Here is a 24439-nt window from a genome sequence, read left to right as displayed (position 1 = left end):
ACGTTTGCAGCATCATTGTTTCCCCTTTCGACAGTGTACACATTGGCTGACATTAGTGACGTAACAGGAGGAATGGGAACCTAAAGGCAGTCTAATAGCCGTTTGGGGGAACGGGAGTGACTCACACACAACTTAAAAGTACACGTAGAAATACATTTTTAAAAATAAAGTAAATGGTTATTGGATGAACTCGGTGGGACAAACAGCCATTGCTTCAAACGTTCAGTTACAATTCACCTTAACCAGTCCACATTTTGTCATCGCCACGTTCAGCAGGAGAGACAACGTTCTTACGTTCATATAGAAATGTATGATATAGAACCAATATACTTCTCTGGTATGTAGAGTAAGTAATCACATCAGCTAATTGAATATCTATCCGCAACGTTCCACAACGCTGAGGTATCAGCTACTTAACCTAACGATCCGGAACACACCCCTTTACGAAAGTAGCACAGGCTGCCTACGAGGCAACGAACTGGTAAGGAAAAGAAGCATTCACGACTGACGGACATACAATTAATAGTTTTAAAACCAAGACAAGTCGGTAGTAAATGATAGCAAAGTGACAATTCAGTTTCGGTTCATAAATGATCGTTCGGTTTTAAACACTTGTTTGCGTGAACACGCTACAGTTCCCCAGTGTTTGTTTACATGGTCACTTGACAGAAATACGATCTAATAATAGTTCATAGGGATTCAACTTTAGGTACGTTTATCACTAGATATGCTTATGTTTTACAATAATACTTTATATATCCATATTCCTTGGAGCATTGATCAAGTTGACAACCCCTCTGAGAGACACCAACACACAGATCGGAGTGGTTTGAGCAGGGCCGCCGATTAGCCATTAACCTCTTTGAGTGTAGGGGGCAGTATTTTGATGTTTGGATGAAAAACGGACCCAAATGAAACTGCCTATTTCTCAGGCCCAGAATCTAGAATATGCATATAATTGTCAGATCAAGATAGAAAACACTCAAGTTTCCAAAGAGTATAACATAACTGATATTGCAAGTTGTTTTTCATGAAAGCGCCCGATTAGCCATTAAGGGGTTGCTCTATGTCACAAAGGCAGGATAGTATCTAGGATACTGATGCCAGCAACTCTCCTGGCCCACCTTTACTTTGATCACACCGACTGCGTCATTGCATTTTTGATACACCAGAATTACATTAATTTCCAATGAAAAGCTGCGTTTGCCTTGTGTTTAGTTAACCGCTGCGTTGGTTTCCAAACGTGCCTGCAGCAGCCGAGACACAACATCTGACCTATGTCGTCGCCAGAGATCGCTTCCCTGTCCTGGGGACACATGAAGGTGAAGGGCTGCTCCTCTTCCTATAAGGACTGTAAGGTGTGGCCCGGGGGTAGCCGCGCATGGGACTGGAGAGAGACTGGGACGGATGTAAGTTAAGACATGGACTGTGTCTCAAATGGCATCTTGTATGATGATGATAACGATGTGACTGACTGTGCATAGCATCACCCTGGAGTGCAGCCTGCAGATCTGGAGGAGGTGCTTCAGAAGGGTGTGGCGACTCTGGTCATCGGGCGGGGCATGAATGAGGCGCTGCAGGTATCCCCCAGCCCCATACACACACTCTTCCCCTACTCGTTTTCATGACACTTTCCCAAGACCTACACCATTCACCCCAAAGATTGTTTATTATATTGACAAGATATTAGTGCACTCTAACAATGGGAAAATGTTCTTAAAGATGGAAGGCAGGCAGGAGGAGGTGAGATCAGGTGGGAATATTCTAGCCAATAAGAGGGCAGATAAGCTTGTGAACAATAGGCCATCGCGATATCTTCTTTGTATCTCCCATTATAGCGTCTGACGGCAATAGGCTCCATTTTATTTTCCTTCATTGGCGGATTTTTCCAACTCTTAGGAATCCCCACCCAGTTGACTACTTTAAAATGTTGGAAGCCTTCAATGGCAATGTCCAACAGGCACAACTGATAGTCGTTTTTGGGTTGCCGAAATGCCAAGGGCGTCCACTTATTACACTGCATTCGTAACAACCTATTATGAAACTTATTTTCAATCAAATAAGAACAATTACATTTTTTAAAATCAAATTCGACACTCAAACCTCCATACAAAAATTCCTCAATTCGTGTGCTTATTTTGGGTGGAGTAAAACCTCTCGCTTCCTCTCTGTTTACCCTATCCTTCACTTTCCCTTGCCCCGACAAACATACTTTCACCGTGTACATTACCCTTCCTCAGCCCTACACTTTCCCTAGCCACTACACAATTCCCCTGATTTCTCTCTCTGGCCTTGTTCAAGATGCATTAAAACGGATGTAACATGGGTAAATTGTGAATGACTGATCTACAAATAATCTTGAGTATTTATGATGCAAGGTGATTTGTAGATCAGTCAGTCTTGACTCGCCTTTTAAACTCCACCCATAAACTTGTTAATTTGTTTTACCCCCTTTTCTCCCCAATTTTGTGGTATCCAATTGTTAGTAGTTACTATCTTGTCTCATCGCTACAACTCCCGTACGGGCTCGGGAGAGACGAAGGTCAAAAGCCATGCGTCCGCCGAAACACAACCCAACCAAGCCGCACAGCTTCTTAACACAGCGCACATCCAACCCGGAAGCCAGCCGCACCAATGTGTCGGAGGAAACACCGTGCACCTGGGAACCTTGGTTAGCGCGCACTGCGCCCGGCCCGCCACAGGAGTTGCTGGTGCGCAATGAGACAGGGATATCCCTACCGGCCAAGCCCCCCCTAACCCGGACGATGCTAGGCCAATTGTGCATCGCCCCACGGACCTTTCAAAACCCAGAAATCAGACCTGTATGATGCAAAACCCAGAATCATATGATGCAAATTGCATCATACAGGGATGATTTCTGTATTTTGAAAGTTACATCTTGAAAACTTGATTGCTGACATGCAAAACATTTTGTAACTATGCTAACAATGGACCAATGAAACAAATACAAAAATATCATTTTTGGGCAGAGTTTTCCTTTTAAAGATGGCTGCAATGTTGAACTCTGCGCTCTCTCTCTAAGGTCCCGTCCTCAACTGTGGACTTCGTGAGACAGAGAGGAGTGAAGCTGATAGTTCTGCAGACAGAGAAGGCCATCACAGAATACAACAACCTGGTTGGCCAGGGAGCCAAGGTGGGTGGCATCTTCCACTCTACCTGCTGATGACATCATACTACAGGTGGCCAGTAGGAGAACTCTGAAAGCCTGGTGCGATTCAACATGTCATATTCATTACAGCACATCATAGCAAAATGTTTTGCAATGGACAAGTCCATGTAGTCCCTCCCTGTTTGGTGCCTGATGAACACAAACCTGGGGTGCATTAGCGAAGTGAAACATTCAGAACACCGTAATGAAGAGCTAAAATGACTTGCTGTGAATAAAGGCTTGTTTTTGTCATCTGGTTTCATTTGTCATTCAAAGAAAAAAAGTGGTCCTTAACTATAGCAGGAATAGCAACACACAGATCAGACAGGTGACCTCAGTGATTCTCTTGCTCAGTCTCAGGATGAAATCCCAAATAGCACCCTTTTTCCTTTAGTGGTCAAAAGTAGTGCACTATATAGGACGCATCCTCAATCTAGTTGAGCAGTCAGCCAGGGGTGGCACACAGTTACACACTAACAATATAAACATATTGTTTAGTAAATATGTATGCAGTAAGGAACAGCCAATGGCTGAGGACTAGAGGGTCAGGGGTGGGAGAGGGAGAAAACAACAGACAAGATATTGGAGAGAGAAAGCGAGATGGATGCTTAGAGGTGTTTGTCAGCGGCGGGCAGGTTTAGGCATGATGAAGACCTTGACAGGTTTGCCGAAGGGAATGGTTCCCTCAGTGGCACCCTCTGCTGGCTGGAGGCCTTCAGTGCTGCTGTCGCTCCACACCGCCTTACAGAGACGAGATGAGCTGTAGGCCAGCAGCAGCCTCACCTCGATCTGACACGCCTCTGAGACAGAGAGAAAGGGGCCGGGGGTGAGTTTGTGTCCTCACCAGTCCATGCAGAGTAAGACGGACTAGTGGGGGCACACCCACATTCTAGCTATGTGCTGTGAGACCGGAAGTGTGTGTCCTCACCAGTCCATGCGGAGTGAGACAAGTAGACCTGTGTGATGAGGCGGTGGCGGTGTGGTCCAGGACTTCTGAAGTCTCCAGGTTTAGGCTGAATCACATGAGACTGGCCATCTGGATACAGCACCTGGAGAGAGAGAGAAAATGTGTGTGTGTGTGTGTGTGTGTGTGTAAAAGACAAAGCAAACTATTACAACTTGGACCAACACTTCATACATCAGCAGGAGAAAGGGCACAGCGTATATACATACCGCTAGGGTCCTGGACAAAGGGTTCATTCTGATTCTCTACCCTTCACCCGGAAATGTGCAGGTGTATCCAACTTATGCATTTACATTGGATTGGTGCAATGTGTGTTTAAGGTAGTAGTTTTGGAATTGTTAGGTTAGATTACTCGTTGGTAATTACAGCATTGTCGGAACTAGAAGCACAAGCATTTCGCTACACTCAAATTAACATCTGCTAACCATGTGTATGTGACAAATAAATTTGATTTGATTTGCATGGCTTGAGGGAGTTTCCACTATATTCTAGGTAAGGGTGAGTGTACGCTTTGGGAGAAGGTTGGAGAATCATAACCCAGCCAAGGGGTGTGTGTACTTTATATAACAGGGTGTGTACCTGTACTTTGACAGTGTTGTGGGGGTCTTGCACGTGCTCCAGCGTAGCATCGATGTCTAGTGCCACCACCAGGCCAGATGTGAAACGCAGTGGGTTGTCAGACTCTCCTGTCGGCTCGATGATGGTCGCCGACGCACGCTGGACCTGCCAGCCAATACAAACCACACCTGGGTCAAATACCTGTGTGTGTGTGTGTGTGTGTGTGTGTGTGTGTGTGTGTGTGTGTCTGTGTACCTGTTTAGGTAATTGAAGGTTTAAGAAGCCACTCTGTCTCAATGTGGTCTGAAGGATCTTGACTAGTTCTCCAGGCTTGCAGGCCGACAGCTTGGGACTCAAGTCCAACAGCTTCCCCACAAAACTTTCCTGAAGGTGGGGCAGCTCCACCACAAACAGCCTGGAGGCATAGAGGTCAGGATCCATCAGAATACCAAAAGAAAAGGGTGTGCTTTCTGCAAGGTCAAAGTTGCCACCTTGTGGCGATAAATTAAAACAACAATTCAGTTCAACAATTCATTTCAGATGCATCAGTTTCTGTTTGTCTTATATAGGACAAATAGTCTGTCTTATGTTTTCAAAGATGTCAAAAGTTGATTAAATAAAACAGATTAAATAGGTAGATTAAATGATGGTTAAAAAAGAGATAATATACCTCTGAAAGGATTCCACCTCCTGAAGGAACTTCTCACAGACACTGATGAGAGGTTCAACTCTGCAGAGAGATGAGAGGGGTTGAGCTGCTTGACAGTTATAGACATGGACGGTGGGGGTGTTTGTGTGTGTACTAACCCTCGTCTGGTACGGGCAGTCAGGACTAGCTGTAAGGCCTTAGCCTGTAGTCTGACGTGGTGTATGGTGGCCACCTGTCTGTTCTCCAGACCACTATATAGGAACTCCAGTTTATATGTCTCCTCCAACATCTACAAAAACACACACACATCACATTAATATCTAGGGGTAACGCCAATGACTGAAGACATACACTGAGTGTACAAAACATTGCTCTTTCCATGACATAGACTGACCAGGTGACGCTTATTGATGTCACTTGTTTTATCCACTTCAATCAGTGTAGATGAAGGGGAGGAAACAGGTTAAAGAAGGATTTTGAAGCTTTGAGACAATTGAGAGATGGATTGTGATTGTGTGCCATTTAGAAGGTGAATGGGCAAAAATATGTAAGTGCCTTTGAACGGGGTATGGTAGTAAGTGCCAGGCACACCGGTTTGTGTCAGCATCCCTGTGGAATGCTTTCAACACCTTGTAGAGTCCAGGCCCCAATGAATTGAGGCTGTTCTGAAGGTATGCAACTCAATATTAGGAAGGTGTTCCTAATGTTTTGTACACTCAGTGTATATGCTCCTCTTCCCGCCGGAGATCGGGGTTCAATCCCCCCTTCAACCTGTATCCCCCATTTCAAGTGTCTAAATAAAGTGAAAAATACTATTTAAAAAAACACAATAGTTTGTGTGTGTGTGTACCTGTTTGGCAGCAGCAGTTGCCATGGCGTTGTGTTTAAGGCAGAGGGGGACGGCCATAGTCCACAACTTCTCCTGCAAGGCCTGTGGGAAGGACACAAGGAGGAGACAAGGGGATGAGGAAAGGCAATACGTTTTGGGCATTCTGGTCAAATGTAATGCAGACAGACACCAGTCTATCCAGATGCAGAAACACACCTTGGTGAGCAGTAGTTGGCAGCGGAGGTAGGTGGCAGAGAAGTCAGCAGCTCCTGCCAGCTCTGTCTGTAGCTCCCCCAGTCTCTGTAGGTCTCTGAGAGGATACACACACACAAAATATTCGCTTCAAAAATTGTTTGAAATGTTTTGATAGTATTAGTGTGTATGTATGTACCTGATAGTAAAGTTGAGCAGGTCCTGAGCCCCGGGGTCCTGTAGGTTGTGTATAGTGCTAATTCTGCTCAGACTCTGTTGGAGGAACAGTTGAGCAGACTCCACACTGCCGGAACCTTCTATACCACTCACACCTGGGGCCTGCGTCCTCCCTGGTAACTACACACACACACGCACACACAAAATCAATAAACTGGGTGGTTCAAGCCCTGAATGCTGATTGGCTGACAGCCGTGTTCTATCAGACCGTATACCACAGGTATGACAAAACATGTATTTTTACTGCTCTAATTACATTGGTAACCAGTTTTTAATAGCAATAAGGCACCTCAGGTGTTTGTGGTATATGGTCAATATACCATGGCTAAGGGCTGTATCCAGGCACTCCACGTTGCGCCGTGCATAAAAACATCCCTTGGTATATTGGCCATATAGCACATCCCCTCAGGCCTTATTGCTTAATTATGACACAGTGGGTCTTAACATATATTGGTGAAAAGGGTGTGTGTGTGTCTTACCCTGAGAGGAGGTACTAGGTGAGAGAGGCTGTCCCGTAGGTAGGTGTAGTGTCTAAAGGTGTGGTCTGAGAACAGAGCTGTCATGGTGGGACAAGACTGAGCTGCGTTGAACACCAGCACCAACACTGCAATATCTGTTACGCTAGGTCAGGAACACACAACACAGAGGTAGGTATAGGTGTGTGTGTGTGTGTGTGTGTGTGTGTGTGTGTGTGTGTGTGTGTGTGTGTATGTAGGATACAGGCAGGGTCGTCCATGTCTGGTTCAGGGGTGTGGAAGTAGGGGTGAGTACTGAGCAGCTCTGGAACCAGCGGTAACACCAGGGTTGGATGACGACAACCTAGAAACTTTAGACACCTAGAGAGAGAATGAGAGGGATAGAGAGAGAGATGATGAGAAAGAGTGTGTTGAGTTTTAAAAGCGTTTTTATTGAATCACTTGCAAAGTGATACACACAGACACACACAGACGCTTACTTCCAGACAGAGTTGCGGTCGGTGGGGTACTTGGTGAGGTTTTTCAGCAGCTCCAGCAGGGCCAGTTGGATACACTCTTTAGTCGACACATTGGTGAAACACAGCAACTCATGTAGCGCCTCTCTGATGTCACGAGACGAATCCTACACAAGTTACACATTTCAGTTATTATTTTTATTCTTTAAAAAAAATGGATACAGCACCAGTCAAAAAGTTGACACACCTACTCATTCCAGGGGTTCTTTATTTTTACTATTTTCTACATTGTAGAGTAATAGTGAAGACATCAAAACTATGAAATAACACATGGAATCATGTAATAACCCAAAAGTGTTTTAAAAAAATATATATATATTTGAGATTCTTAAAAGTAGCCAACCTTTGCCTTGATAACAGCTTTGCACTCTTGTCATTCTCTCAACCAGATTCATGAGGTAGTCACCTGGAATGCATTTCAATTAATAGGTGTGCCTTGTTTAAAGTGAATTTGTGGAATTTCTTTCCTTAATGCGTTTGAGCCAATCAGTTGTGTTGTGACAAGGTAGGGGTGGTATACAGAAGATAGACATATTTGGTAAAAGACCAAGTCCATATTATGGCAAGGACAGCTCAAATAAGCAAAGAGAAATGACAGTCCATTACTTTAAGACATGAAGGTCAGTCAATTCGGAAAAAAGTTTCTTAAAAGTGCAGTCACAAAAACCATCAGGCGCTATGATGAAACTGGCTCTCATGAGGACTACCACAGAAATGGAAGACCCAGTTACCTTAGTTACCAGCCTCAGAAACTGAAGCCCAAATAAATGCTAACCAGAGTTCAAGTAACAGACACATCTCAACATCAACTGTTCAGAGGAGACTGTGTGAATCAGGTCTTCATGGTCGAGTTGATGCAAAGAAGTCACTACGAAAGGACACCAATAAGAAGAAGAGACTTGCTTGGGCCAAGGAACACAAGCAATAGACATTAGACCGGTGAAAATCTGTCCTTTGGTCTGATGAGTCCAAATGTGAGATTTTGGATTCCAACCGCCATGTCTTCGTCAGGCGTAGAGTAGGTGAACAGATGATCTCTACATGTGTGGTTCCCACCGTGAAGCATGGAGGAGGAGGTGTGATGGTGTTGGGGTGCTTTGCTGGTGACACTATCAGTGATTTATTTAGAATTTAAGGCACACTTAACCAGCATGGCTACCCCAGCATTCTGCAACAATACGCCATCCCATCTGGTTTGCGCTTCATTTGTTTTTCAACAGGATAGGCTGTGTAAAGGCTATTTGACCAAGAAGGAGAGTGATGGAGTGCTGCATCAGATGACCTGGCCTCCACAATCACCCGATCTCAACCCAATTGAGATGGTTTAGTTTTTGCGACTGCACTTCAAGAAACTTTCAAAGTTCTTGAAAATATCCAGATTGACCGACCTTCATGTCTTAAAGTAATGATGGACTGTCGTTTCTCTTTGCTTATTTGAGCTGTTCTTTACCAAATATGGCTATCTTCTGCACCCCTACCTTGACACAACATAACCGATTGGCTCAAAGCATTAAAAAGGAAAGAAATTCCACAAATTAACAAGGCACACCTGTTAATTGAAATGCATTCCAGGTGACTACCTCAGCTGTTTGAGAGAATGCCAAGAGTGTGCAAAGCTGTCAAGGCAAAGGGTGAATACTTTGAAGAATCTAAAATCTATTAAGATCTATTAACACTTTTTTGGTTACTACATGATTCCATGTATTATTTCATAGTTTGATGTCTTCACTACTTTTCAACAACGTAGAAAATAGAAAAATAAAGAAAAACCCTGGAATGAGTAGGTGTGTGCAAACTTTTGACTGGCACTGTATATTCTAACATTTAGACATTTTCTTCTTTCCTTGTAATTGTGGGTGTGTGTGTGTGTGTGCATGCATGCGTGCGTGTGTGTGTTGGCACGTGCATGTGTGTGTATGCGTCTCCATATGTGTGTTGGTCTGTGTTACCTCTAGTACAGCCAGTACAGTATCCAGCTGGTCTTCTCTCAGGGTGATGTTAGTAGAGATCTGTCTCAGGACGTGGATGGACTGCAGCCTGACTTCCTCAATCTCATCATTAAACATGTCAACCAGGAAGTCCAGGCACTTCTCGGCAAAGCTGGCAGATGATTGGGCAAGAGCAGAGAGTGCATCCACAGCAGCAATACGCACCTCTACAGATAAAACACACATAGGCACATTATAATTTACACACATAAAACCCATGCGCACACAAAAACAGCCTCCACAGCCTTCACAGAAACAAACAAAACATAACACACACAGAGACAACCCCAAACACACTTACCGACACACACACACTCTTACCGTACATCTCGTCCTCCAGTCCGTGTACGAAGGCTCCACATGCCCCCGAGGCGATCAGGTTGACAGCTGAGGTGTCCACCTTCTCCTTGGGAGCATCATCAGCCCATTTCCTCCCCGAGGAGAACTCACCTGACGCATAGAGCTCCTTGGCACGCTCATGAGCAGTACGTTTCCTCTGAGATATATACATATATAACATTATTATTAATATATTGTTGTGTTGTAATTTGAAATACTTGCTACATCAGAAGTGAATGGTTATATGTAGGAGGAATGTATATGGTGGGGTCAACGGAGGTTGGATATGAGCTAGGGGCTTGGAATATTACTGAGTAAGGGAAAAGGCAATGTGGGTATAAATGCTGGTGGAAACATGTCTGTCTTTTCAGCTGTTTGACCCAGTGGGTGAACAAACTTGGTTTGAGCTTCCCTAGTTGTCTGATGGTTTATTTAGAACCTGAGTAAAAACTAACAATATATTACACTACCATTCGAAAGTTTGGGGTCACTTAGAAATGTCCATGTTTTTGAAAGAAAAGCACATTTTTTGTCCATTAAAATAACATCAAATTGATCAGAAATACATTGTAGACATTTGTTTTTCGTTTTCTTACCTCTTTTTTCTCTCCAATTTCGTGGTATCCAATTGGTAGTAGTTAGTCTTGTCTCATTGCTGCAACTCCCGTACGGACTCGGGAGAGGCAAAGGTTGAGAGCCATGCGTCCTCCGAAACACAACCCAACCTAGCCGCATTGCTTCTTGACACAATGCATATCCAACCTGGAAGCCAGCCGCACCAACGTGTCAGAGGAAACACCGTACACCTGGCGACCTGGTCAGCGTGCACTGCGCCCAGCGACTCCTGTGGCGGGCCGGGCGCAGTGCGCGCTAACCAAGGTTTCCAGGTGCACGGTGTTTCCTCCGACACATGTGCGGCTGGCTTCCGGGTTGGATGCGCGCTGTGTTAAGAAGCAGTGCGGCTTGGTTGGGTTGTGTATCGGAGGACGCATGACTTTCAACCTTCGTCTCTCCCGAGCCCGTACGGGAGTTGTAGCGATGAGACAAGATAGTAGCTACTAAAACAATTGCATACCACGAAATTGGGGAGAAAACAGGGTATAATTCACACAAAAAAAAAGAAAAAAGAAAGAAGGCCAGCATCCCAGAGTTACCTCTTCACTGTTGACGTTGAGAATGGTGTTTTGCGGGCACTATTTAATGAAGCTGCCAGTTGAGGACTTGAGAGGCGTCTGTTTCTCAAACTAGACACTCCAATATACTTGTCCTCTTGCTCAGTTGTGCACCGGGGCCTCCCACTCCTCTTTCTATTCTATTTAGAGCCAGTTTGCGCTGTTCTGTGAAGGGAGTAGTACACAGCGTTGTACGAGATCTTCCGTTTCTTGGCAATTTTTCGCATGGAATAGCCTTCATTTCTCAGAACAAGAACAGATTGACAAGTTTCTGAAAAAGTTATTTGTTTCTGGCCATTTTGAGCCTGTAATCGAACCCACGAATGCTGATGTTCCAGATACTCAACTAGTCTAAAGGCCAGTTTTATTGCTTCTTTCATCAGTACAACAGTTTTCAGCTGTGCTAACATAATTGCAAAAGGGTTTTATAATGATCAATTAGACTTTTAAAATGATAAACTTGGATTAGCTAACACAACGTGCCATTGGATCGCATGAGTGATGGTTGCTGCGCCTCTGTACATCTATGTAGATATTCCATAAAAAATCTGCCATTTTTAGCTACAATAGTCATTTACAACATTAACCATGTCTACACTGTATTTCTGAATAATTTTATGTTATTTTAAGGGACAGAAAATGTGCTTTTCTTTCAAAAACACAGAAATTTCAAAGTGACCCCAAACTTTTGAACGGTAGTGTATGTACTGTATTATATTACATCTAGATTACATAGAGCTCATCGACTGCTCATCGAGCCGTACGTTTCCTCTGAAATATACATTATATTAAATAAATTACAAATAAAATGCTGTATGCTTCCTCTGAAGAGACATTTTACACACACACACACAGTGTACGTACCCTGAGGTCTGACATCAGCTTCTTGTCCAGAGTCTGCTCTAGGAAGTGAGGACTGACCTGCAACATGTTACCCTGAGGAAGAGAGGAATGAGTGGAGGGGGAGGAAAGGAGAACCATGACTATCTGAAAAGTAAGATGTAATTTTTTTGTGTGTGTGTGTGTACTCACCAGTGTTTTGGCGGCCTGCACCCTGACCACCCAGGATCCATCAGAAACCATGTGACTGATCTTCCCAAACGAGTCGTCGACCAGACGGACTTGCTCATTGGACGACGGAATCGGCACAATGCTGATTGGACAGATGCCACCTTTATTCATCAATCACACAGCAGTTTTCACCCCCCCCCCAGTCAGTGAGTGTGTGTGTTCAGTGTTGGGCTTGTTTGACATTGCAGCCGACATTGCAGGCGACTGCTGACTGATGATCTACAAAATCGACTTGCATCATAAATAACCACTCATTATTATTTGTAGATCAGTCTGGCAGTCACAATTTACCCACAATGAATCATGGATTTGGTGATCATGAACACAGCCAGTGTGTGTGTGTGTGTGTGTACATGTGTGTCTATGTCTTACCTCTCTGGATAGAGCTGACTCAGGACCCACACCATCTGAACGGCAGCCGAACGAACCTGCTCATAGTCATCACACAGCAGCTGACAGGCCTAGACATACAATTAAAGAGAAACGCTCACACAAAAGAACCTAGCGGCTGGGAAAGAAACACACGCATGCACACTTTACCTGATCATAAATGGTCTGTTGAATCTTCAGTCCCCTTTCATGCAGTTGCAGCTGAAAGGAAGAGCAGAACATTTAATTATCAATCAGTCAATATATAATCTATCTAGCCTGTACACATGCCAATAGTCTAGAGAGGCGTCCTATATGTTTGGAGTAGGCATCCAGCTAACTTTCACCCGTCCTGTATTTTCAGAGCAGTGCAGACTATCGAGAGGCCTCTCAATATCCACTCAATAGACTGAAGCATTGTTTTGGGCATGCATTCTAAGTGAGCATGCTAGGATGTATATTGGGACATAACAGGAGGAAGTATGGTCATACCATGGCTTTGATGGCCGCCGTGCGCACCCTTGGGTCCTGGTCTGCAAAGTAGTCACTGATGAGGCTCTGCGCGTCTCTCACACACACTCCACCAGACACCCCTGGAAGGAGGAGGAAGGGAGAGTGGAAAGTAGTCACTGATAGCACACCGCTGCTGCACATCCCAAACACATCTCTCAGACATGATGATGTAATGAGGGGACTACTGGTTCAATTAAATTAAGTAAATAAACATGTCATGTAGTAAATGTTTTTATTGTTGTTGACTCAACTACCCTGGTTAACCCAAATAAATATACACACCTGGAGCACTGCCCCCAATAACAGCTGGAACCAATCCCTGTCCATCTTTATTTAGGGGCGTGTCCACGTTTCCTAGGCAACCCAGGAGTTGTAGGCATTTATTCCTCACACCGAAATATGTGTCTGACAGGTGCTGAGAGAGAAATGAGAGGGATAAGATGAAAGAGGGGGGTGAGAGAGAGATCGATGAGAGAGAGTGGGAAGAGAAAGAGGATGAGAGATTGATGAAAAAACGTGCAGACCACGACTGTATGCGTGTTACCTTGTAGGCCACCTCTATGAGTCTGTGTCTAACAATAAGGCTTTCTGGGAGCTGGGTGCCGATGACCAGCAGAGTGTCCAGCAGCTGAGCCAGGACCTGATGGGACTCTGGACACACACAGAGAAGAAAACACAGAGACAGACATGGACTAGGTCAGAGAAGATATGGGAAAGAGTGTGCACAATGTACTAAGTGTGTGTATCAGAGTGTAACTTACTCTCTGTGTTGAATGTGTTGAGAGTGTCATCTAGGATACTCTCAGGGTTGAAGTTCTGGGTCTTACTTAGCAGGCCGATCAGAGAGGCAATCTTCAGCCGCACAGAGTTATCCTGCTCCTACAGAGACATAAATACAAAAACAGTTATCACTCTTCTACAGCAAGACACAGGAGCAAGGTGAGGGAAAGAAGGGATGGAAGAAGAAGAGGCAGAAAGGATAGATGTAGGAGGGTAGAAAAGAGGGACCATTGAAGGAGGGGCGAGGATAGCTGCTCTTAGCAACGCAGGTGTATTTACAGTGGGGCAAAAAAGTATTTAGTCAGCCACCAATTGTGCAAGTTCTCCCACTTAAAAAGATGAGAGAGGCCTGTAATTTTCATCATAGGTACACTTCAACTATGACAGACAAAATGAGAAGAAATAAAACCCAGAAAAATCACATTGTAGGATTTTTTATGAATGTATTTGCAAATTATGGTGGAAAATAAGTATTTGGTCAATAACAAAAGTTTATCTCAATACTTTGTTATATACCCTTTGTTGGCAATGACAGAGGTCAAATGTTTTCTGTAAGTCTTCACACACTGTTGCTGGTATTTTGGCCCATTCCTCCATGCAGATCTCCTCTAGAGCAGTGATGTTTTGGGGCTGTTGCTGGGCAACACGGACTTTCAACTCCCTCCAAAGACTTTCTATGGGGTTGAGATCTGGAGACTGGCTAGGCCACTCCAAGACCTTGAAATGCTTTTTACGAAGCCACTCCTTCGTTGCCCGGGCGGTGTGTTTGGGATCATTGTCATGCTGAAAGACCCAGCCATATTTCATATTCAATGCCCTTGCTGATGGAAGGAGGTTTTCACTCAAAATCTCATGATACATGGCCTCATTCATTCTTTCCTTTACACGGATCAGTCGTCCTGGTCCCTTTGCAGAAAAACAGCATGATGTTTCCACCCCCATGTGTCACAGTAGGTATGGTGTTCTTTGGATGCAACTCAGCATTCTTTGTCCTCCAAACACGAGTTGAGTTTTTACCAAAAAGTCCTATTTTGGTTTCATCTGTCCATATGACATTCTCCCAATCTTCTTCTGGATCATCCAAATGCTCTCTAGCAAACCTCAGATGGGCCTGGACATGTACTGGCTTAAGCAGGGGGACACGTCTGGCACTGCAGGATTTGAGTCCCTGGCGGCGTAGTGTGTTACTGATGGTAGGCTTTGTTACTTTGGTCCCAGCTCTCTGTAGGTCATTCACTAGATCCCCCCTGTGTGGTTCTGGGATTTTTGCTCACTGTTCTTGTGATCATTTTGACCCCACGGGGTGAGATCTTGCGTGGAGCCCCAGATCGAGGGAGATTATCAGTGGTCTTGTATGTCTTCCATTTCCTAATAATTGCTCCCACAGTTGATTTCTTCAAACCAAGCTGCTTGCCTATTGCAGATTCAGTCTTCCCAGCCTGATTGCAGGTCTACAATTTTGTTTCTGGTGTCCTTTGACAGCTCTTTGGTCTTGGCCATAGTGGAGTTTGGTGTGTGACTGTTTGAGGTTGTGGACAGGTGTCTTTTATACTGATAACAAGTTCAAACAGGTGCCATTAATACAGGTAACGAGTGGAAGACAGAGGAGCTTCTTAAAGAAGAAGTTACAGGTCTGTGAGAGCCAGAAATCTTGCTTGTTTGTAGGTGACCAAATACTTATTTTCCACCATAATTTGCTAATAAATTAATTAAAAATCCTACAATGTGATTTTCTGAATTTTCTTTCTTCTCATTTTGTCTGTCATGGTTGAAGTGTACCTATGATGAAAATGACAGGCCTCTCTCATCTTTTTAAGTGGGAGGACTTGCACGATTGGTGGCTGACTAAATACTTTTTTGCCCCACTGTACATACACTCCTTTCAGTTGTATTGGGTTGCACAAAAACAGTCCTCGCGAAGCCAGAAGTTAAATACAATTCCAATTCAACTTATTGTGCCGGTGGGCAGGAAGGTTGGTCATTTTGATGGGTGGAATTTGTGACAAAATATCTAAAGATTATTAAACAGAATTTCCAAACTGGTCTGTTGTAGACCCACTCCTTCTCTGCTTACCTCATGTCAAAATAAAAGTCCCCCAAAAGTTATTCATTTTTTGCCCACATATGGAGCATGTGCAGGACTTTTATTTTGACATGAGGTAAGCAGAGAGTACATCGGCACAAATGTAATAGTATTAAACTTCTGGCTTTCCACTGATTGTTTGTGTGCAACCCAATACAATTGAAAGCAACGCTAGTGTATGTAAATACACCCGCATTGCTAAGAGCAGCTAGGGAGAGGAGGGCTGCTTTACGTTGTAATAGTGTTCCAGGAGGAGAGATGGGAGAATGATGAAGGATAGAAAAAGAAGAGAGAGGACGGAAGGAGAAGATGGAGGGATGGAAGAAGAGATGTGAGGATGGAAAGATTAAAGCCAGGGCTATCATACCTTGTAGTAATGTTCCAGCAGTATGCGCACAACCCCTTCCACACTCTCTGCCTCCACGGAGCTGCGGGCGAAGTGCAGCAGGTACTGCAGGGCATCAGTGGGATTGGAGGCCTTACACAGGTCAATATGCAGCGCTGCAGACTTACTTGGCTTGGTCAGACGGAGCTTCTTGGCTGGAGCCTCCTCTTGGGGAAGCTGTTGATCAACAGAGACAATGGATTACCTTTTAATTATGTGATGTGATATGGATCTGGACAGCCAAACGGCATATCTAAAGCTGTAGGGATCGAACTATAGCAAGGATTTAGACAAAGCTAGCCAGGTACCAGATCCCTTTGTACTCTTGCCTACTCTATTGCTGTCCTTTTCATGATTTGCATAATCATAACACAAACAGACTGGTACTCAGGCTAGAACACTATTGCAAATGTACACCAGCTAGCTAACTAAAAGGAGCTACCACTGGCCATTTGTTCAGATCCATGTGACCCAACATAGCTAGTTAGCAACGATTCTACGAGCCCTATATAATATCTCTAACTACCTAAAGTTAATGAAATAGGATGCACTATGTTATCAAAAATATTATTGTTATCAAAAAATATTATTGCGGGATGCAATACGTTAACAGTTGGTTAGCTAGCAACGAAACACTCACACAGTCTGAGTCTTACGTTAGCTAGCTGGCTTGCTAGTATTGTAAGAACATCGACAATTAAAATGTGAATATTTCGGTTTTTTTTCGTAACCATGCGTCTACCGACCTGAACAACTTTGGAGAATTCCTCGTAAACTCGCTTTTTGAGATGTGCTGCCATTTCCAACGAAATTAACTAGCTTCCAGTATTTTTTGTTGTTGAAAGCGCCCAGCACCATCGTAATCAAGCATCGACGGAACTCGCAATTATGGGTATAAATATACTTCCGGTTCCTTAACTATTTCTTTCCTGTCAGCGGCCTCAGGCAAAATGGCGGTGCAAATCTCCAAGAAGAGGAAGGTTAGTTCACGTTTCTTACCAAAATGGTCTTTGTAACTGATGCATTTGTAGAAAATTGGGATTCCATGTGTTAGCAGCATGAGTACGGAGTTGATTGTCGTATTGATCGGTGTCCTCGTCCTCTAGTCTAAAGAGGATTGACAAAGATGTTACCTACCAGTACAAAGAATCCTCACTTCGCTAGAGAACGTGCAAAGGGGTGCCTTTTATACCGTACTAGCGATTTAAGTATAGCCATAATGGTACCATTCAAAAAATGTAATTGCGAGTCTGATTGTCAGTGGTGTGTAGGTAGATTGGTGATCGGTGTCCAGTTGGCTAATGTTAACGTTACGTAGGTGGCAGGCTACTTCATTTTAACATTGGCACTACCCAGTTAGAGTAAAAGTACTCCGTAATACTCTGTTATAGTAACTTGCTGGCCAGTGATGTCACCAACAGTTGCAGGTTCGCTAGCGGCTATGGGACTACTACAAGCATGTTCCCTACAACCTAGCTAACGATATACTCAATTTGTGTGCCTGGTTAGTTCGTCGCGGACGGAATCTTCAAAGCCGAGCTGAACGAGTTTCTGACGCGCGAGCTTGCGGAGGATGGGTACTCCGGTGTGGAGGTGCGTGTAACCCCGACCAGGACCGAGATCATCATCCTGGCCACAAGGTAACGTTACCGGTATGTTGGTAGTTAGGGGGTTATACTGTCTTGAAAAGGTGTATTGTTGGTACAATAATGAATTGGTGTAGGGTTGTGCGGGTATCAAGATTTCCGTGGGGAACCTGTGCCATCCCGTGATATATGGTATTACCGGTAGTGCACAAACGTTAACGTAGGATTTCTTTGTAAATAAGAATTTGTTCTTAACTGACTTGCCTAGATAAAGGTTTTAAAAAAAGGCGCAAAAGTCCTCATCTTCACTTAAGAAATTCTAACAAGTGCTAAGGAATTCTCATAGTGGATGCTAGGTAAATGCTATTGAGCACATGCGAACATTTCCTACTAGGACAGACAATGGGGCTCGTGCAAGTATCTCAACGCTGTTTGCAGGAAGCACAAAATAAATATTAGGTGGCATGGATGCTGTTAACAAGAAGCTTGGTCTTTGTTAGCCAACGTAGGCACTTCTCAGTAAAATGCACATGACAGCCTGCTTGGAGTTTGCTAAAAGGCACTTAATGGACTCTCAGACCATAAGAAACAAGATTCTCTGGTCTGATGAAACCGAGTCAACTCTTCTGCCTCAATGCCAAGGTCACGTCTGGAGGAAACCTAGCACTATCCCTACGGTGAAGCGTGGTGGTGGCAGAATCATGTTGTGGAGATATTTTTCAGAGGCAGGGACTGGGAGACTAGTCAGGATTGAGGGAAAGATGAATGGGGCAAATTACAGAGATCCTTGATGAAAACCCGCTCCAGAGCGCTAAAATTGATTTGAATTAAATGGATCATCTTGGGTTTTAAATATGAAAACTTGTTCAATTCAGCTGGAACTTTCAGGAACACTAGATGACTAACTGATTGCATAGAGCGTGTTTAGTAATAGAGTGCCATTGTTGTTTCAGGACCCAGAATGTTCTGGGAGAGAAGGGTCGTCGCATCCGGGAGCTGACCGCTGTTGTTCAGAAGAGGTTTGGCTTCCCTGAGGGCAATGTGGAGGTAAACAAACACTACAGTTGCATACATGTACTCATTAGACATACTCCCTAACCACAATATCAGGGAGCTGAGAACTGTGGTTCAGCAGAGGTTTGGTTTCTAATGGCAGTGTGGGGAGTAGAAGAATATGATTGTGTGAAGTTTAAATGAAAACAAGTGTGAATTCCACAGATTTTTACATAGGGAAGATTTGAAATGTGTTAATGAATGTAAAGCAACTAACCTCAAGTGTGTCTGAAGGTAGAATCTGACTGGAAAAGCTCCTTCAGTGATGATACGATGACGAGTCGGAACGGGACACAGTCAGTCTCTGGGGTCGCTGGGTCAGGGTCACGTTCTGTGTCTCTGGGTCCAGTTCCCCAGCGCATCGTGTCTCTTCAATTGAAGACATCGAGGCATTTGTCTGAGAAGGACTGAATCCAGTACAGGAAATGTGTGGATTCATATGGTTTCTTGTTAGGTAGTCCGGTAGCTAGTTGGCTAAGATGAAGGTAGTCAGGGATGCATGAAGTTGTAAGCGTTCTAGAGACGGTTTCTACCACAATTAAGAATGTGAATTGCGAGGCTACGCTTCTCTGCTGTGGTGGTTCCGCGGCTCACATTGCAGCACCCGCATCAAGCTGTAGGCTGTGTAGCCTCTTTGTATTTGTAGAAGGTTAACCTCCTCCACTCTCTCCCCCTCTAGCTGTACGCTGAGAAGGTTGCAACCCGTGGTCTTTGTGCCATTGCTCAGGCGGAGTCTCTGCGCTACAAGTTGCTGGGAGGTCTGGCTGTACGTAGGTAAGACTAACCCTGGCCGCTGACCTCCAACCTGTTGCACTTAGACACTGATCTAAGGTCCGTTATGCATTAACCTTCAGTGGTGCAGGTTTCACTCTTAATGGTACAGGTTAGGATTTGGGAAGGTAAGCAGGTTCTAGATCTGTTCAGGAGAAAGTTGCCAGAAAACTACTCCACTTTCTTAAACTTCCTTTCTCATGACATACAGTAGAATGTCTCCCTTCAGTGATGATACGATGACGAGTCGGAATGGGACAGTCTGTCTCTGGGTACACTGGGCTGGTGTCACGTTCTGTGTCTCTGGTTTCAGTTCCCCAGAGAGGCAGGTCTCTTCAGTTGAAGACATCGAGGCATTTGTCTGAGAAGGGCCAGGAAAATGGCTCATAATGTCAGATGTGATCTCACAGTCCTGTATAAGTTGATGTGTATTAAACCCATTTTCTTTCTCATATCTCTCCCCCCCCCCCCCCATTTTTGCTCCACCTTTTGTCCCCCCCCCTGCCTTTCTTCCTCTCTCTCTCTCTCTCCCCACACACTCTTTTCTGCGCACTCTTCACCATCTCTCTTCTCCTACCCCCCCTCCCCTCCCAGAGCTTGCTATGGTGTGCTGAGGTTCATCATGGAGAGTGGCTCTAAGGGTTGTGAAGTGGTGGTTTCTGGGAAGCTGAGGGGTCAGAGGGCCAAGTCCATGAAGTTTGTTGATGGCCTGATGATCCACAGTGGAGACCCAGTCAACTACTACGTAGACACCGCTGTACGCCACGTCCTGCTCCGACAGGGTAAGTACCAAATCAACCCCTAGACACTACACTACTACTCTACCCCTAGACACTACTAATGGTTAGACAAAGTGAATACCAAATCAGCCCCTTATACCCTACCCCTAGATTATTCTGATCTGTCAAGGTGAGTCTCATCAACAGCAGAATTTTTGGTCTGTTGCTTTTTAAAGGTGAAATATTTTCCTTCAGTGATGATACGATGACGAGTCGGAATGGGTCGCGGTCGGTCTCTGGGGTCGCTGGGTCAGGGTCACGTTCTGTGTCTCTGGGTTCAGTTCCCCAGAGCAGCGTGTCTCTTCAGTTGAAGACATCGAGGCATTTGTCTGAGAAGGGCAGTCATATTAGTCAAGTCATTATGATCAACCTCTTACTTGCTATATCACACATGTGCTAACCCTATTCCACAGTGCCTTCAGAAAGGTTCAGAGCCCTTGACTTTTTCCACATTTTGTTAGGTTACAGCCTTATTCTAAAATTGATTGGTGTTTTTCCCCCCTTTAATCTACAAACAATACCCTATAATGACAAAGCGAAAACGATAAAGCTAATTTATTACAAGTTTAAAAAATATATATATATATTTATGTAAATATTCAGAACCTATACTCAGTGCTTTGTTGAAGCAGTGATTACAGCCTCAAGTCTTCTTGGGTATGACACTACATGCTTGGCACACCTGTATTTGGGAAGTTTCTCCCATTCTCTGTGTTCTTGGGAACCTTCAATGCTGCAGAAATGTTTTGGTACCCTTCCCCAGATCTGTGCCTCGACACAATCCTGTCTCGCTGCTCTACAGACAATTCCTTTGACCTCCTTGGCCTGGCTTGGTTTTTGCACTGGCAATTGTGCGACCTCATATAAACTGGTGTGGGACTTCCCAAATCATGTCCAATCAATTGAATTTACCACTGGTGGATTCCAATTAAGTTGTAGAAATATCTCAAGGATAATCAATGGAAACAAGGCTGTAATGTAACTGTGGAAAAAGTCAAGGTGGCTGAATACTTTCCGAAGGTACTGTATACGTTTCACTGTTCAACGTCTAGGTACGCAGAATAACCGTTGGGTAGAGGGTCCGTGTAAGCACCGATGTGTTCATGTATGCGTTTTTTGTCTGTTTCAGGTGTGCTAGGCATCAAGGTGAAGATCATGTTACCATGGGACCCCAGTGGTAAGATCGGCCCCAAGAAGCCTCTGCCAGACCATGTGAGCATTGTGGAGCCCAAAGACGAGACTATCCCCTCCACCCCTGTGTCGGAGCAGAAGGGTGCCAAGCCAGAAGCCCCACCAGCCATGCCACAGACTCCTGTACCCACCGCATAGTAGACAGGTACTATAACCTAACACTAACCCAGCCACTGCATAGTAGAAATGTACTGTACTATAAATGAGTGGTTCTCAGCTGGTTTTGCCTCGGGACTCAAATTTAACCAGGTTACCTCAGTTGTGACTCAATTTGCATTGTGGGGGAAAACTAGATTGATAATGTAATTGTTGAGGAGGCTTGTGGTCGTGAAAGGACTCTCCATAATAGTGTCATTTAAAATGCTGCACGAAAGTGTCTATCTCAGAGTGTGATACACTTTGTTTACTTTCAGGGTGACTATTAGTTTAGTGTTAGTTTACTCTTCCCTTCAGTGATGATACGATGACGAGTCGGAACGGGACGCTGCCTGTCTGGGGTCACTGGGTCAGGGTTACGTTCTGTGTCTCTAGGTTCTGTTCCCCAGAGCAGCACGTCTCTTCAGTTGAAGACATCGAGGCATTTGTCTGAGAAGGGCTTCTTGACTTTATCAAATATCTGCGTCCCAAGTGGTACCCTGTTCCCTTTTATATTGCACTACTTTTGACCAGGACCCATAGGGATCTGTTCAAAAGCAACAGTGTGTATTGGGAATGGGGTGCCATTTGAGTCTGTCAATATACTGGTGCCTGAATAAATATTTCTAGACTACGTTGAGCATGTAGCTAAGCTACTGTGTGTGTAATTCATAAACTGTGATTCAGGCAGGTTTAGGTCTGGTATCCTAATGTCTGTTATTCTTTTTCTTCCAGGTGTCATGCATTGTTTGTAGATGGAAGCAGGATCCTGCATTTTCTGTACAAAAATAAAACCTGGAAAATACACCTTTTTGTTGTCTGTCTCAACTTGTGAAGTATTCCTGCTCCCAAACATGGCAATTAATTAGTTAATAATTGGTTGGTTTATGGTACTTTTGGAATTGGAGAATGGCAAGGAGTCTGGGTAGACGGGTAAGGAAAAGCTACCCCAATACGAAAAAAAACCTAACTCTTCATAACGGTCAGTACCAACAAAGGGCCTAAAACGTTAATAAACGGGGCCTGTTTTAGCCCATGGTCATGTTCTAAAACTCGCTGTCATGCATAGTAATTCCCTGATGCGCTATAGGACATTCAACAAGTAACTATCCCCTATCTGAAGGACAACTGAATACTCTTCTGGTAATTAACCCTGATATCAAATCATATACTGGCCTTTCCACACTCGGGTTGTGATTATTTACTTGTTGCTAGTAGCTTATTTTATACTGAACAAAAATATAAACGCAAGCTGCAACAGTTTCAAAGATTTGACTTGAGTTACAGTTCATATAAGGAAATTGGTCAATTGAAATGCATTCAGTATGCCCTAATCTATGGATTTCACGACTGGGAAAACCGATATGCATCGGTTGGTCAGATACCTTTTTTTTTTTTAAATGGCCTCGGCATCTCATGGTGGCATCTGCATTCACATTGCACATTGATAAAATGCAATTGTTTTCATTGTCTGTAGCTTATGCCTACTGTTACATTGTTACTTGTTTATAGTAAGTGAGTGGATGCGTGCATATATAGTGTTGAGGTGCCGAAACGAAAGAACAAGCCACAACCAACATCCAACAGTGTTTACATGGAGAGTCTCCTCGATGTATGGGGGACAGGTGTATTTGTCCCTGTGACACCTGAGCCCAGGTGTGTCCCATTTCGCTGATGACCCATCCAGCTCTGCCCACTGATGTCATATACATGGTCTGCTGTTGTGAGGACAGTTGGATGTACTGGCAAATTTTCTAAAGCCTCCAATGTTTATGGGAAAGAAACTAAAATTCAATTCTCTGGCAACGGTTCTGGTGGATGTTCCTGGAGTCTGCATGCCAATTGCATGCGCCTTCAATTTGCTACATCTGTGGCATTGTGTTGTGACAACTGCACATTTTTGCGGCCTTTTTATTGTTCAAAGCACAAGTTTCATGCTGTTTAAACCATGGCCTGTTCGAGTGCCTCAAAGCTGGGACTGAGAAGCTGTTTTTCAATCTCAGGGAGACCAGACTGTTAAATAGCCGGCCTCCACCCAGTACCCTGCCCTTAGTCACTGTCATTAGCTGGCTACCACCTGGTTACTCAACCCTATGTACATAGTCATGGGCTCACTGGTCACTTTAATGTTTACATACTGTTTTCGTAATTTCATGTTTATACTGTACCCTAGTCAATGCCACTCCGACATTGATCGTCTTGATATTTGTATATTTCTTAATTCTTTATTTTACTTTGTGAATTGTTAGATACTACTGCACTGTTGAAGCTAGGAACACAAACATATCGATACACCCGCAATAACATGTTAAAAATGTGTGACCAATAAAATTATCTTTGAAACATGGGATCAACGTTTATATTTGTGTCCAGGGTACTTTCCCTGAAGAACTGCGCACCTTTGGGGAAAAACATGTAATTCAGTACAAACCGTCACGCACACCCGCCCAGAGCCTTGCCTGGGAGATGCCGAGACCATAGAAATAGTGATGCCTGAAACTCCGTATTTGACCACGCCCACACACATCTAGGCGCAACTGAGGTTGTTCGATTACCGGGCTATGGCCCGAGACATGACCAGGCAGAGGAATGAGCGCTCTTCTCAAATTGAACAGTAGTCATACCGCCCGACCCT

General features: G+C 44.2%; 3 protein-coding genes and 4 non-coding genes across 9 annotated transcripts; 6 read left to right on the top strand and 1 right to left on the bottom strand.

The window, feature by feature from the left end:
* Positions 1 to 32: 32 nt before the first annotated feature.
* aamdc (adipogenesis associated, Mth938 domain containing) lies at positions 33 to 3421 on the top strand. Of its 3 annotated transcripts, none has more exons than XM_021582342.3 (4): positions 33 to 481; positions 1219 to 1409; positions 1485 to 1580; positions 3044 to 3421. In XM_021582342.3, the coding sequence occupies exons 2-4, from the start codon at positions 1278 to 1280 to the stop codon at positions 3182 to 3184; spliced, it is 369 nt and encodes a 122-aa protein (XP_021438017.2). In that variant the 5' UTR covers positions 33 to 481; positions 1219 to 1277; the 3' UTR covers positions 3185 to 3421. The 3 variants fall into 3 exon arrangements, with proteins under 3 accessions (XP_021438017.2, XP_021438018.2, XP_090074537.1); XM_021582343.3 differs by having other exon boundaries at positions 245 to 481; positions 1254 to 1409; XM_090218411.1 differs by lacking the exon at positions 33 to 481 and having other exon boundaries at positions 1212 to 1409.
* On the bottom strand, positions 1651 to 17187 carry ints4 (integrator complex subunit 4). Its single transcript, XM_021582340.3, has 24 exons — positions 17036 to 17187; positions 16272 to 16466; positions 13803 to 13920; positions 13586 to 13692; positions 13324 to 13456; positions 13021 to 13121; positions 12700 to 12750; positions 12532 to 12620; positions 12121 to 12241; positions 11953 to 12024; positions 9899 to 10073; positions 9539 to 9744; positions 7554 to 7696; positions 7319 to 7434; positions 7078 to 7211; positions 6561 to 6718; positions 6386 to 6479; positions 6191 to 6271; positions 5499 to 5629; positions 5362 to 5421; positions 4947 to 5106; positions 4713 to 4856; positions 4098 to 4218; positions 1651 to 3969 (listed from the first exon to the last, which is right to left on the bottom strand). The coding sequence occupies exons 1-24, from the start codon at positions 17087 to 17089 to the stop codon at positions 3791 to 3793; spliced, it is 2943 nt and encodes a 980-aa protein (XP_021438015.3). The 5' UTR covers positions 17090 to 17187; the 3' UTR covers positions 1651 to 3790.
* rps3 (ribosomal protein S3) lies at positions 16321 to 22611 on the top strand. The gene is made up of 7 exons (XM_021582341.3): positions 16321 to 17269; positions 17799 to 17929; positions 18829 to 18922; positions 19608 to 19702; positions 20294 to 20481; positions 21608 to 21814; positions 22540 to 22611. Exons 1-6 carry the CDS (start codon positions 17240 to 17242, stop codon positions 21805 to 21807), a joined length of 738 nt encoding a protein of 245 aa, XP_021438016.1. The 5' UTR covers positions 16321 to 17239; the 3' UTR covers positions 21808 to 21814; positions 22540 to 22611.
* LOC118944122 (small nucleolar RNA SNORD15) lies at positions 19186 to 19334 on the top strand. Its single transcript, XR_005039443.1, has one exon. It is a non-coding gene; the product is annotated as a small nucleolar RNA SNORD15 (small nucleolar RNA).
* On the top strand, positions 19923 to 20069 carry LOC118944120 (small nucleolar RNA SNORD15). Its single transcript, XR_005039441.1, has one exon. It is a non-coding gene; the product is annotated as a small nucleolar RNA SNORD15 (small nucleolar RNA).
* On the top strand, positions 20668 to 20816 carry LOC118944121 (small nucleolar RNA SNORD15). Its single transcript, XR_005039442.1, has one exon. It is a non-coding gene; the product is annotated as a small nucleolar RNA SNORD15 (small nucleolar RNA).
* LOC118944123 (small nucleolar RNA SNORD15) lies at positions 22117 to 22263 on the top strand. Its single transcript, XR_005039444.1, has one exon. It is a non-coding gene; the product is annotated as a small nucleolar RNA SNORD15 (small nucleolar RNA).
* Positions 22612 to 24439: the final 1828 nt, after the last annotated feature.

The sequence above is a fragment of the Oncorhynchus mykiss genome, chromosome 24 (assembly GCF_057628025.1).
Source record: "Oncorhynchus mykiss isolate SJ-2025 chromosome 24, ASM5762802v1, whole genome shotgun sequence".
Classification (NCBI taxonomy): Eukaryota; Metazoa; Chordata; class Actinopteri; order Salmoniformes; family Salmonidae; genus Oncorhynchus; species Oncorhynchus mykiss.
Note: the sequence above shows the minus strand (reverse complement) of the source record. Positions and strands in the feature narration are given on the sequence as shown.